General features: G+C 38.7%; 1 protein-coding gene and 1 long non-coding RNA gene across 4 annotated transcripts in view; one reads left to right on the forward strand and one right to left on the reverse strand.

The window, feature by feature from the left end:
* The window catches only part of GSPT1 (G1 to S phase transition 1), a 37695-nt gene that overhangs the window by 10301 nt on the left and 13462 nt on the right, over positions 1-13932 (forward strand). For 2 of the 3 annotated variants that reach the window (XM_066274833.1, XM_066274830.1), the window contains exons 2-7: positions 6202-6240; positions 6337-6378; positions 7117-7344; positions 9158-9191; positions 11394-11471; positions 13707-13887. In XM_066274833.1, coding sequence (XP_066130930.1) covers positions 6357-6378; positions 7117-7344; positions 9158-9191; positions 11394-11471; positions 13707-13887 — 543 coding nt within the window. In that variant the 5' untranslated portion in view covers positions 6202-6240; positions 6337-6356. The remainder of the gene's footprint in view (positions 1-6201; positions 6241-6336; positions 6379-7116; positions 7345-9157; positions 9192-11393; positions 11472-13706; positions 13888-13932) is intronic. The other variant, XM_066274832.1, reaches the window with a different exon arrangement.
* LOC136334530 (uncharacterized) overlaps positions 1510-13932 on the reverse strand; it is a 33833-nt gene continuing 21410 nt past the window's right edge. Inside the window, exons 2-3 of the long non-coding RNA XR_010731173.1 lie at positions 2301-2436; positions 1510-2174 (exon numbers count right to left, since the gene is read on the reverse strand). This is a non-coding gene — a long non-coding RNA (uncharacterized lncRNA). The remainder of the gene's footprint in view (positions 2175-2300; positions 2437-13932) is intronic.

Consider the following 13932-nt stretch of genomic DNA (forward strand, 5'->3'; position numbering starts at 1 on the left):
CAACCGAGCTATGCACCAGGACAAATAAGACTATCTTTGAAGGTTGTATAAAAAATACATGGCCCTTGCCAGTTGAGCATCAGCTGGGCATATGGATGTTCGGGGTTTGATTCCAGGTCAGGGCACAAAGAAGAAGCGACCCTCTGCTGCTTCTTCCTCCCCTTCCTTTCCCATATCTCTCCCTCTTCCCCTCCTGCAGCCAGTGGCTCCATTAGTTCGAGCATCAGCCTGGGTGCTGAGGATGTCTCGGTTGGTCCAGTATCAGCCCAAAATAGGGGTTATTGGGTGAATCCTGGTCAGGATGCATGTGGGAATCTGTCTCAGTATCTTCTCTCCTCTCACTTAATAAAAGAAAGGAGGGAGGGAGGGAGAGAGTGAGTGTGAGAAAGAAAGAAAAGGAAGGAAAAGATAACAGTGGAATTTTACTTTACAGAAAGTCTGATCAGGTTGATATGTGGCATTGCTTTAGTGACTGAATAAATAGGTTCTTAGGATGTTAGGGATAGAAATAACCTTAGTAGTAATACACTCTTCTCATTTTTGGATAAAGAAACTGAAGCCTGGAAATGCTAAGTGAATCTCTAAGGTCGCTCACAAGAGTTAATAATGACAGTTGTCTCTACAGTCCAAATTTGCCAACTGATGGTTTAACGCCCTCTCCACCCCACCATGCTGTGTTATAAAGGAAAATAGGGCATGCCAAAAACTAATTAGTACAACTAGTATGGATTTTCTGAGAAAGCCCTTGGACTTTGCCTTTCTTATATTTCATTGTTTGTTTTTTTTCTTTCTGATGTACTTCTTTTTTTCCTCCACTTACTGACTTTATTGGGGGTGACATTAATAAAATTACATAGGTTTCAGGTGTAAAATTCTATAATACATAATCTGTATATTGGACTGTGTGTTCACCACCATAAGTCTTATATTTCATTCTTAAAATGTCAAGATCAAGAATTAAGATATGGCCTGACCATGGTGGACTGTTAGTTGATAGAGCATCGACCTGGGATGCTGAGAACCCAGGTTCAAAACCCTGAGGTCCCTGTTTGAGTGCAGGCTCACCAGCTTGAGTGTGGATTCATTGAAATGATCCCATGGTCCCTCGCTTGAGTAAGGGAACATTGGCTTGACTACCCCTGTTCCCCCCCCAGTCAAGGCATGTGTGAGAAGCAATCAGTGAACAACTAAAGCAGCGGTTCTCAACCTGTGGGTGCGACCCACAGGTTGAGAACTGCTGAACTGAAGTGACGCAACTATGAGTTAAATGCTTCTCATCTCTCTCCCTCTCTCACTAAAAAGAAAATAACTAAAATATGTATGTGAGTTCCTATAATTGAAGGGTCAAATCTTAGAGGAGTTCAGAAGAAAGATCATTAGTCCTTCAGAGTGATGGGGTGGGTGGGGAGAAGGGTAGAAGTGGAAAATCAGGTAAGACAAGTTTGTACTATAATTGAGAACCACATGGCTATTTAATTAAAATTAAAATTTAGTTCCTCCACCATAGCCATCTTTCAAGTGCTTAGTAGCCACATGTGGCTAGTGACTGTCTATTACAGCATAGATGTAGAATATTTCCATCATTGCAGAAACTTGTATTGAACAGAGTTGTCACAGTTTCTTCAGTTTATTTCCATGTAATGTAAGAGACTTTTGACTTCTGTGACAGCACTGAAGTTTGTTGTTTTTTCTTTAATGAACACACCATTTAGCTAACAGGACTAAGAAATTTTAGTTAGAATGACTGTTTAAAATAGCACTGTTTGATGTGTAAGGAAGATTAAAGATTAGTTTTATGGCCCTGGCTGGTTGGCTCAGTGGTAGAGCATTGGCCAGGCATGTGGATGTCCTGGGTTCGATTCCCAGTTAGGGCACACAGGAGAAGCAACCATCCTCTTCTCCACCCCTCCACTCCTCTCTCTCTCTCTCTCTCTCTCTCTCTCTCTCTCTCTCGCCCTCTCCTGCAGCCATGGCTTGATTGTTTTGGGTGGTGAGCATCAGCTTGGGCACTGAGGATAGCTTCGGGTAGCCTCTGCCTCGGGTGCTAAAAATAGCTCAGTTGCAAGCATGGCCCCCAGATGGGCAGGCAGAGCATCAGCCCCAGATTGGGGTTGCTGGGTGGATCCTGGTTGGGGTGCATGCAGGAGTCTGTCTCTTTATTTCTTCTCCTTTCACTTGAAAAAGAAGAAAAAAAAAAGAGTTTTATATCGAAAGCAGTACAAATTTAAATTGCTGATTTATGAAATGTATGGATTAAGTACTTGTTAAGGATTGGCCAAACATTTATGTTTAAAACATACCTTGAGCCCTGATGGGATAGCTCGGTTGGTTAGAACATCCTCCCGAAGCACAGAGGTTGCTGGTTCAATCCCTGGTCAGGGCATATATAGGACCAGATTGATGTTTCTGTCTCTCTCTCTACTACTTCCTCTCTCTCTAAAATCAATAAAAATAAACATTAAAAAAAAGGTACCTTAAATCAAATCATAGCTTTCGTTACCTACCACGTGTGCGATGAAGTTCCTTTGATCCATGATCAAATCTTTTAAGATATTTTTATATTCTTTCCCAAAATTGAGGTGATATCTACATGCTATATTAATCATTTTAAAGCGAACAGTTCAGTGACATGGAGTACATTCACAGTGTTTTACAATTACCACCTCTATCTAGCTCCAAACTATTTCTGTCATGCCAAACAGAAACCACTGCCCAGTGAGCAGTTACTCCCCATTGCCCTTGGTTCCCAGCCCCTGCAGCCCCCAGTCTGCTTTCTCTATGGATTGCCCTGTTCTGAATGCTTCATATAAATGCATTCATACAACGTGTGACCTTTTGTGTCTGTCTGACTTATTTCACTATAATCAAAATTTAACAGTTTAGAAATTCTGATTATTTATGATAAACTATTGTCTTACTGTCTTCTATTAAAATCTCTCCTTTTGTTTTAAAATTTGTGTAATATACCTAGTATCACAACCAGTTCATTAGTCTTCTTTTATCATAAACAATATAGTTTCTCTTTTTAATTTGGGGTATGAAAGTTTTATTCAAAATTGGTACACTCAGATAACTTTTCCACTTAATTAGGATTTTTGTTTTTTTAATACTTGATAAGGGTGTGTTTCTGAACATGGAGATAGCACTAGAAGATATGAAACCATAATTTCATTCCTCAGGAGGTTTACTGGCTTCTCTTTCACCAGCAGATATGAACCATGCAGGGTCTGAGAAGTCAAGCTCTGTTAGTGGTCATCTCTTTGCTAACCATGAACAAATGGCTTTTGGCCTAGTAGAATTCTAAGTCCTTGCTCAATAGTAGTAAAACCTGGGTGTGGTATGTATTATGAATAAAATTAGAGTAGAATGACCAAGAGAAGGTTTCTTGTGCATGTTTGAAGACTGGGTACAATTATATTGAGAAATTTATATTTAAAGAACATTTTACTGTATCTTGATTTTCTGGCTCATTATTCCGAAAACATCAGTTGGCAAATGTTGCTAGCATTGCCATTAAGCTTATAATGTGATCCATCATCATCTGAATACATGGAAGCTTTTTTTCCAATGTAATGAAACTGGTTATCTTTTTACTTTTGAGTCCTTTAATGTTTTCATTACCTGTATATTAAGCTTCTATTTTTAAATTTTTTCCATTTTAATTTACAGTAGTATCTAGCATTTCATTGCTTGTGGTACTAGAGTCTTGACCTCTGTGAGCTTTACAAACTTAAGACAAACATAAATATAGGATGTTTTGGAAAATAAAACTGAACATATTTTATTATGCTGCATTATGCAGCCATGTGGAGGTGGCTTCATGACTGATACCACTGTCCTAAGAAATACCTTGTAGCCTTATGCATGTACAGACAGTGATGTATATTTGTAAATCTAAGAGTTGGCTCTAGAATAGCGGTTCTCAACCTGTGGGTTGCGACCCCGGCGGGGGTCGAACAACCAAAACACAGGGGTCGCCTAAAGCCATTGTTGCTGCTCTAGAACTAGGTGGTCAGTTGTATGTATTGTTTGGTTTTGAAAAGCTCTGTTACAATTTGGGGGCTATCTTATTAGGTGGTGGAGAGGGAGCCCACCATACCAGTTGTTTCCGTCTTTTTCCTGCTTTAAAATACTTGTACATCATAACTTATTCATTTTACTTGTACAGTATTGACTGATTTGCAGCAGAGGCTGTTTGAGGGAAAAGATGGCTCCTGTATAACTTGGGGAAAAGCCCAGTTGAGTTTGATATGTCTGTATGTTAGATGGTAGTGATTACAGTATTTCATAGGGTTTTGATGAGATTTAAGTGAGATAGCAATCAGCACATAAAAATTAGTTGGAGTTAGGGTAATTTGCCACCACCTCCATCCCCCCTTCCAGCACTGTATTGGCTTATGAGTGCTTGACATACCTGTCTGGGCCATGAGAGATAGTATGTTAGTTGATGAAGATGATACCCAGTATATGTTAGAGGTGATCTGTTGAATATTTCCTAGGTGCCAGGAATTATTTGATACTAAACAATTATTTTAATTTAATCCTCTCAACAATCCTGTCAGGTGGATGACCTGTTATTTCCATAATTCCAATGACATGATTCTCACAACTTGTGAGAAGCCGTGATTTAAAGTCAGGAGTCAGCTCTGTTCTAGCCTCTTCACTACTACTCCATGCTGCCTTTTCCATCTCTTCGGTGGCATATGAACTTCATTTAGTTAGCATTGCCTGGCTTCCTTTCAGAATTGGGTATTTTTTCTTACATTACCTGTAGACTTTGCTTTGAAATAGGAAAATTAAAAAGTTGACGTATACTAAATTATGTCTAAAGCACAATTCCTGTTCCCTTCTACACCTAGTTCAAATGACCCCAGTACCCCCAGTTTCTGTTAATATCCTGCTAATCAGTTACATAAGTAGGTATCATCTTAAACCTTTCACTTTTTCTTCATCAAATGTCGTGTCCATTATTTTTCACTTAACCCCACCTCTACTTTTACTGCTCAGCTGTCATCATGGCATGCTTCCTTGTAGTAGTGATACTGGTCTTCCTGTAGTGTTTTCCCTCTCTGGTTCATCTGTATACGACCAGAGAAGGATCTTCCTAAGTGCTACTCAGCATACGGCTTCTGTCAGAAAACCTTGATTGCCCTTGACCTTTCAGGGAGAGGAAATGACTTTCTTCACCATTGGTGTTATTGAAGATTGGGCCAAAACTTTTTCTTGACTCTTACAAGGTGTTAATACTTTCTGGGCAGTGATTTTATATTATTTTTTTCATTGAATTTATGGGGGTAATATTGGTTAATAAATTATATAGATTTCAGGTGTATAATTCTATAACAAATCATCTGTACATTGTATTGTGTGTTCACCTCCCCAGGTCAAGTTTCCTTGCGTCACCATATATCTCTTCTGCATGCCCCTACCCCCTAGGCAGTGATTTTAAATATGAGTTTTCTAGTTATGAATTAATTGTTCTTTTATTACTTGGTGTATAGGATTCATGTGACTTAATTCTTTGATGTCTTTTTGTAGTTTGCAGATTCTTTAAAGCAAGGGCATATTGGAGTATCATTTAGGTTTATCAGATATAAAAAATAAATTTAAACCTACGTATTAGTATATATCTCTTACAGTGATGTCATAAGTAGATTTGCAGTGTAGAAACTGATTGTTGCTTGATCTTAGAATTCTAACAGGACAAAACTGGCACCATTATAATCACCTTTCTGAGATGTAAGGGCCTTAGATATATTTTGGGAGTCTTATGAAGTCCTTTATTTTATTGGAATCAAATATAATTTATTTGTGTATCTTGATAACACATAATTATAGAATCTTGAAAAAAGCTAATAATATAGCCATCTTGGACTAGAGCTACCAAGAGGGAGTTCAGAGAAGTAATAAGTATGTGTTGAGCAAAATCTTACTATTCTGCGCTAGGCAACAGATTACTTTTATAATATCTGTGAAGGAAAGGTTTCTGAAGCAAATTAAGAGAATAAGCATGTTTTTATGAGTACATTTCAGTTACTTATTTTTCAGTAGGTTTTAGCAGATATTTCTAGTTTAAAACGTGAATTAGTTGTCGTTGGTCCAAATTGAGGTTTTTGTTGTTTTGAATTTCTGTTTTTAAAAGTGTAAGTAAAATGGATATATAGGTCTTAATTTTTAATAGGACTTATTTCTATTAAACAGTACCTGTGGAACCTTCTCAAGAGGAACAGTCGTGTGAAGGTAATTTTCTATGAAATAACTCACTCATTTGATAAACAATGGTGTGTAAAGCTAGATATTATTTTATAAATACATATATCTCAATTTCTTGTCTAGGTTCAAATTCAGCTGTTAGCATGGAACTTTCAGAACCTGTTGGTAAGAAAATTTCTGACCATATTAATACAGTAAGAAACTCTTTCACTCAAGATTTAAGGTACAAGTGTAAATATTATTATTACAGTGTTTACATGTAAAACTGACATTGAGTCATTGCTATGAAGATTTAGAAAACTAATTGGGCATTAACACGGCTGTGATAAATTTAGTGATTGCAAATATAAAAGAATTGAGTGGAGGAATGTTTTAGTCAGTTTAAATAGTTGTATCTGTTTCATTTACTTTGTGAAAATTTTTTTTCCCTTTGTAACTTTATTAGTCTTAAGGGTTTCATATTCCAAAGGTGATTAATAAAGTTGATGCCAAAGTTATTACTTACAGAGAAAAGGAAAAGATCTAAATTCCTTTACACTTTTCCTGTGTTCTGATTTTAATTTCTCCTTTTCCCACTGTCAGCGCACCTTGATACTGGAATAACAGGACTATTTGGAATGTTGGATCTCCTGCTTACACGTTGTTTGTCCTTCTGAAAACGAGGCTTTGTTAAAACAGCAGTCTCTCATAGTCTCTGAGTCAGAGCTCTGATGTCAGCATGAGACCAGCTTGAAAGCTATTATCTGTTTCTGTTGTTGAAAGAGTTTTTCTTGCTTATCTGTCACTAGGCATTAGGAAATGGAACTAAATATGCAAAATTCCATTTATTGTTTGAAAGCATCTATGTTTTAAAGTATATGTTTAAATATTTTTTAGAATACTAAGTTAAAATGCCTATTTCAGTAGAAAATGGAGAGACAGAAATGTCCCCAGAAGAATCATGGGAACACAAAGAAGAAATAAGTGAAGCAGAGCCAGGGGGTGGTTCCTTAGGGGATGGAAGGCCCCCAGAAGAAAGTGCCCAAGAAATGATGGAGGAAGAAGAGGAAATACCAAAACCTAAGTCTGTCGTTGCACCACCAGGTGCTCCTAAAAAGGAACATGTAAATGTAGTATTTATTGGGCATGTAGGTAAGTTACACTCATTACTATGATAAATGATCAAAGTTATTAGGTACATAAAGCATAGAACATCTTTTTTCTATAGAGTTGATTGATTGATTGGTTGATTGATTGACTGACTGATGTGTTTGAGGGGGATGAGTAGTTGCTTCACTCTAGCTGTTCATTGGTTGCTTATTGTACATGCCTTGGCCAGGCAAGCCCAGGGTTTGGAACCAGCAACCTCAGTGTTCCAAGTCAGTGCTCTAACCACTGTGCAACCACAGACCAGGCTAGAATATCCTCTTTAGTGACTTGGAGATGTTTAATGAAACTGAACTGTAACTAGCTAGATTATTTATCTGGCAGAAAATTGCCAACACTTTGTTCTTAAAGATTGGGCAAATGAACAATTTCGTGATGGCACAGAGGCTGAAAGAAAATAAGCTTCACTGTATTTGTGTGTAATGGGTACTTAGTCTGTAGTCCACTGATGGTGGCTGAGCACATTATGACATCTGGTAACATCCTAGGGAAGAGTCTTTTTTGTGTGTGAGCTTAATTTATTAATTTTATAGTATTAACCTTACCTAGGTAGTTTAATTTTGTGGGATGTGAGAGTAATTTGGAGTCAGGTTGCTGATTAGGTAAGAAAAAAACCCCAAAACAAAACACCCATTTCATTTACTTAGATATTTAATTAATCATCTAAGCTGTCCCCAAAATTGTGAGAACAAGAAAATTATGTACCCTTTTTTTTCTTCCCTTTATCTCTGTCATCCTCTGAATATGACGATATACCATTCTATTTTTTTTAGTAGTAAGAACTCCTTTGAAATTTGTATAGGTACAACATAATCAATAGTTCGAATGTGATAGATAGGTTTACCTGAAATCTATGTACTCTTATTGATCAGTGTCACCCTGTTAAATTTAATTTTTTAAATAAAGTTAAAAAAAATGAGTATAGGAACGCATTTCTTTGCTAAAAGTGAAAGGAAAGGAATGCTACCTAAAGGCTCTTGGCTTCCTTTGCTGTCCTCTGAGGCTCCCCTTGGGTAATTTATATTCTTTTGCTGCTGGCTCTTAGCTAAAGGTCAGGGAGCAATCTGTTCAAACATTCTTTCTTTTGTTCTTTATCAGTAAAGTAGTTCTGAATCATTACTGAGTGGTAGGGGGATTTAGCTTCCTTTTCCAGGGGAGACTAGCCAGGGTCTATACCAGGGGTTGGGAACCTATGGCTCGTGAGCCAGATGTGGCTCTTTGGATGGCTGCATCTGGCTTGCAGACAAATCTTTAATAAAAAAATATAATAATGTTAAAAATATAAAACACTCTCATGTATTACAATCCATTCATTTCCTACCGCTCATGTTCATGGTTGCAGGTGGCTGGAGCCAATCACAGCTGTCCTCCGGGACGCCAAATTTTTATTGGATAATGCATAAGGTACACGGGTCGTTATATGGCTCTCATGGAATTACATTTTAAAATATGTGGCATTCATGGCTCTCTCAGCCAAAAAGGTTCCCGACCCCTGGTCTATGCCCTGGATTCCTAGTTTCTATTACTTTTCCAAGATTTAATTATATAGGGTGGGGCAAAACTAGGTTTACAGTTGTGAGCATGAAACAGTTTTTCTTATATTATTATTTATTATTGTATTATTTTCTATACAAACAACTGTAAACCTATTTTTGTCCCACTCTATATATGTTAAACCATATTTTTAGTTTTGTTAAGTGTATATACTGGTTGGCTTTTTTTTTTTATACCGGTTGGCTTTTAAAAATATTTTTTGCACCTATGCTTTGCATGTTGTTGACAGTGTTGTTACTTTTAGATGCTGGCAAGTCAACCATTGGGGGACAAATAATGTAAGTATATTTTTTCTTAAATAATAGAGTTAATTGAATTTGGGGAATTGTAAACATTCTTAAAATTATACAAAAGAGATAATAAAAGGTTACCTCGTTAAGAAAAATTAATAATAAAATGACATTATTGGTAGAAAAGGCTGACATTAAGGAGTAATTTTTTGCAATGTGATCTTTGTATTTTCTGATGGGTTATAGGTGGTCACTAAAATTTGTTAATTATCACTGTCAGACTCTTATGTAACATGAATTAAATATATATTTCTGAAAGCTGTCTTTCATATTTTTAAAAAAGTTGTATATTGATTTGAGAGAAAGAAACATTGATTTGTTGGTCTGCTTATTCATGCACTTCTGGTTGCTCCTTGTATGTGCCCTGACTGGGGATCACACCTACAACCTTGGCATGTCAGGGTGATGCTTCAGTCAACGCTGCCAGGGCGTGGCTTTTACATTTTTAATAATTAAAATAGAACCAACCCTAGCTTATAGGAAATTTTAGTCTTCGAATATAATTTTCTTGGAAAGAATGAAAATCAGCTTTTGAATTTGGTGCATGGAGGGAACTGGTTTTTCCTCATCATCAACTTTTTAAATTTATGTGGATTTAATTAAAGATAACTAGTCTGGCTAACATGCTAAGATAATTTTTTATCCTAGAAGTTATCAAGGTATGAGGGCACCATGACTGGCCATCAGTAATATATTCAAAAGGTCCTAAATATTCAATCTCTCTTAGATGAGGCTCATTTTTTTAAACTCATCAGAGGATCTGGAGGATATATCATCATCTTACCTAGTTAAGTATAATCTTGCCAGTTCTCACTTCGGAAGATTTCCCTAACATACCCTAAACAAGGATCCTCACCTAAGTCTCTATACAGAAGTGTTGGGCCCAAATGATGTGCTTTAGGAGAATGTATATTTTTTCCTTATGGACTATGATTTTATTTGGTATTTCACTGGGATTCTATACCCAAAGGGTTAGAAATGTGTAATATAGATGACTGCACAAAGAACCCATAAAGATATCTTTTTTTTTTTCTTTTTTTTTTTTTTGACAGAGTCAGAGAGAGGGATAGATAGGGACAGACAGACAGGAATGGAGAGAGATGAGAAGCATCAATCATCAGTTTTTTGTTGCGACACCTTAGTTGTTCATTGATTGCTTTCTCATATGTGCCTTGACCGTGGGGCCACAGCAGACCGAGTAACCCCTTGCTCAAACCAGCGACCTTGGGTCCAAGCTGGTGAGCTTTTGCTCAAACCAGATGAGCCCACGCTTAAGCTGGCGACATCGGGGTCTCAAACCTGGGTCTTCGGCATCCCAGTCCGACACTCTATCCACTGCACCACTGCCTGGTCAGGTTGCACTACTGTTTTTCTGTTCTAGAATTCCATATTGTCTTTAGTTGTTTTGTCTCCTTAGTCATCTTTAACTTGTGACATTTCCTTAGTCTTTTCATAACCTTCATAATCTGAAGAATGCTATTCAGTTACTTCATAGGATATGTTTCAATTTGAGTTGACTGGTCTTTTTTACATTCAGATTGAGAGGTTTTGCATTTTGGGCAAGAATATTACAAAAGATTTGTGCTTTTCTTAGGGCATCCAGTCAGGGTGAAAATGTCAGTATTCAATATGTTTTATTTATTACTGATGATATTAGCCAAAATTACTTGGTTAAGGTGCTATCTACCAGTATTCTCCACTGTAAAGTTATTTTTTCCCTTTACTTTGTGGGAGATGATTTGAGACTAAGACCGTCTTTCCCACTGAAACAGTCCTGATTTAAGCATCCACCAGAGGCACTGTTAAATCCGTGTGTGGTTTGTTTGTTTTTTTTGCTTTGTGTTTTTTGAGTGTGCATGAAAAACAGGAAGGTAAAGAGACTAGAAGAATCAACTTGTAGTTGCAGCACTTTGGTGTTTTTTGATTGCTTCTTATACACGCCTTGACGAAGGGGCTCCAGCTGAGCCAGTGACACCTTGCTCAAGCCAGTGACCATGGGATCATGTTGATAATCCTGTGCTCAAGCCAGTGACCTCAGGGTTTTGCATCTGGGACCTCAGTGTCCCAGGGCAATGCACTATCCACTGTACCACCACTGGTCAGGCTAGAGTTAAATCCTTTTTAATTGCTTTAAAGTTTTCCTAATTTCATTGAATAATTTGTGTTTACTTTTTCTTGAAATATTTTCAGGTATTTGACTGGAATGGTTGACAAAAGGACACTTGAGAAATATGAACGAGAAGCTAAAGAAAAAAACAGAGAAACTTGGTATACTAAACTTTTATGACACTATAAATTACATTTAAGGACATGCTGCCCACTTAATGCTTTTGCACACTCTACTGAAATGGTGTCATAACTAAGGAAGTTTTTTTCCTCTCATACCATGCAGTAGTAAATCATTTCCTGATGACTTCAGAACTTACAGAGAAAATGGGGCAACATCCAAACATCCAATAATGAGAAACTTGCTGAATAAATTATAAACCATTCATTTAATTAGACCATTACCTAATCATTAAAAAATTTTATTTAAAGAATTTATAGTAACCAAGACTAGAACTTATGTAATGGTGGAATTTGGAGTGAAAGCAGAAAACGTAATAAACATGGAAAGAAAAAGAATAGAAGGAATTACTGGCAGTGGTTTCCTTGAGTGGTGAGAGGAAAGGTCAACTTTTTAAAAAGTTAACAAGCTTTGCCCTGGCCGGTTAGCTCAGTGGTAGAGCGTCGGCCTGGCGTGCAGAAGTCCCGGGTTCGATTCCCGGCCAGGGCACACAGGAGAAGCACCCATCTGCTTCCCCCTCTCCTTCCTCTCTGTCTCTCTCTTCCCATCCCACAGCGAGGCTCCATTGGAGCAAAGATGGCCCGGGTGCTGGGGATGGCTCCTTGGCCTCTGCCCCAGATGCTAGAGTGGCTCTGGTCGCAACAGAGCAACGCCCCGGAGGGGCAGAGCATCACCCCCTGGTGGGCGTGCTGGGTGGATCCCGGTCGGGCGCATGCGGGAGTTTGTCTGACTGTCTCTCCCCGTTTCCAGCTTCAGAAAAATACAAAAAAAAAAAAGTTAACAAGCTTTATCAGAATAAGACATTGATGATGGTTTTTAAAGGGAAAATTCTAATAATGCATACATACTATATCAAATACAGATGATAAGCTAATCTAAATTAATGCCTACTAATGCAGATGATTTGAACCTAAATAATTTTTTGCATTTTTCTGAAGCTGGAAACAGGGAGAGACAGTCAGACAGACTCCCGCATGCGCCCGACCGGGATCCACCCGGCACGCCCACCAGGGGTGATGCTCTGCCCACCAGGGGGCGATGCTCTGCCCATCCTGGGCGTCGCCATGCTGCGACCAGAGCCACTCTAGCGCCTGAGGCAGAGGCCACAGAGCCATCCCCAGCGCCCGGGCCATCTTTGCTCCAATGGAGCCTTGGCTGGGGGAGGGGAAGAGAGAGACAGAGAGGAAAGCGCGGCGGAGGGGTGGAGAAGCAAATGGGCGCTTCTCCTGTGTGCCCTGGCCGGGAATCGAACCCGGGTACTCCGCACGCTAGGCCGACGCTCTACCGCTGAGCCAACCAGCCAGGGCCAAACCTAAATAATTTTTACATGGCAAAGTAATATTGAAATACTTTTTAGCAAGTAACTATTGTTCCCAAGTGGCAGGTAGGTGATCTTCACTTAAAAAAAAAATACCCTTAGCCATTATTTATATTTTGTCATAGATGATTATAAAAATGAAATATAGAAGAACTTATTATGTAACTGATACTGGCATTGGTAAAGTAGTTTTCCTATATATGTATGCTGTCAGCTATTTTATAAATAATGTTTGCTTCTAGAATATATAGTTGACTGAATATATTTAAAAGCTCCAAGTGTTTGAATCATAATCATAGGTTTTACTCTTTTTTTTTTTTTTTTTGTATTTTTCTGAAGTTGGAAACGGAGAGGCAGTCAGACAGACTCCCGCATGCGCCCTACCGGGATCTACCCAGCATGCCTACCAGGGGGCAATGCTCTGTTGCAACCAGAGCCATTCTAGCGCCTGAGGCAGAGGCCATAGAGCAGTGGTTCTCAACCTGTGGGTCATGACCCTGGTGGGGGTCACGACCCACAGGTTGAGAACCGCTGCCATAGAGCCACCCCCAGCGCCTGGGCCAACTTTGCTCCAATGGAGCCCTGGCTGTGGGAGGGGAAGAGAGAGACAGAGAGGAAGGAGAGGGGGAGGGTGGAGAAGCAGATAGGCGCTTCTCCTGTGTGCCCTGGCCAGGAATCGAACCCGGGACTCCTGCATGCCAGGCCGACACTCTACCACTGAGCCAACCGGCCAGGGCCAGGTTTTACTCTCTTAATTTTCATTTCTTCCTAGTTATGTTCCTGGTCTAAATGTTATATGGTGAACATAAAGCTAGATGTCATAAATTATACATTTAATGGTAGAAGAGTATCTTTAAGAATTTTATGTTCTTATATTCATATTTTTAAATTATCTCAGGTACTTGTCGTGGGCCTTAGACACAAATCAGGAAGAACGAGACAAAGGTAAAACAGTAGAAGTGGGTCGTGCCTATTTTGAAACAGAAAAGAAGCATTTCACTATTCTGGATGCCCCTGGCCACAAGAGTTTTGTTCCAAATATGATTGGTGGTGCTTCTCAAGCTGATTTGGCTGTACTGGTAAGAAAGACATTTCCAATTCGCCTTCATACTCGTTAGTAGCCC

This window comes from Saccopteryx bilineata, chromosome 4, assembly GCF_036850765.1.
Source record: "Saccopteryx bilineata isolate mSacBil1 chromosome 4, mSacBil1_pri_phased_curated, whole genome shotgun sequence".
NCBI lineage: Eukaryota > Metazoa > Chordata > Mammalia > Chiroptera > Emballonuridae > Saccopteryx > Saccopteryx bilineata.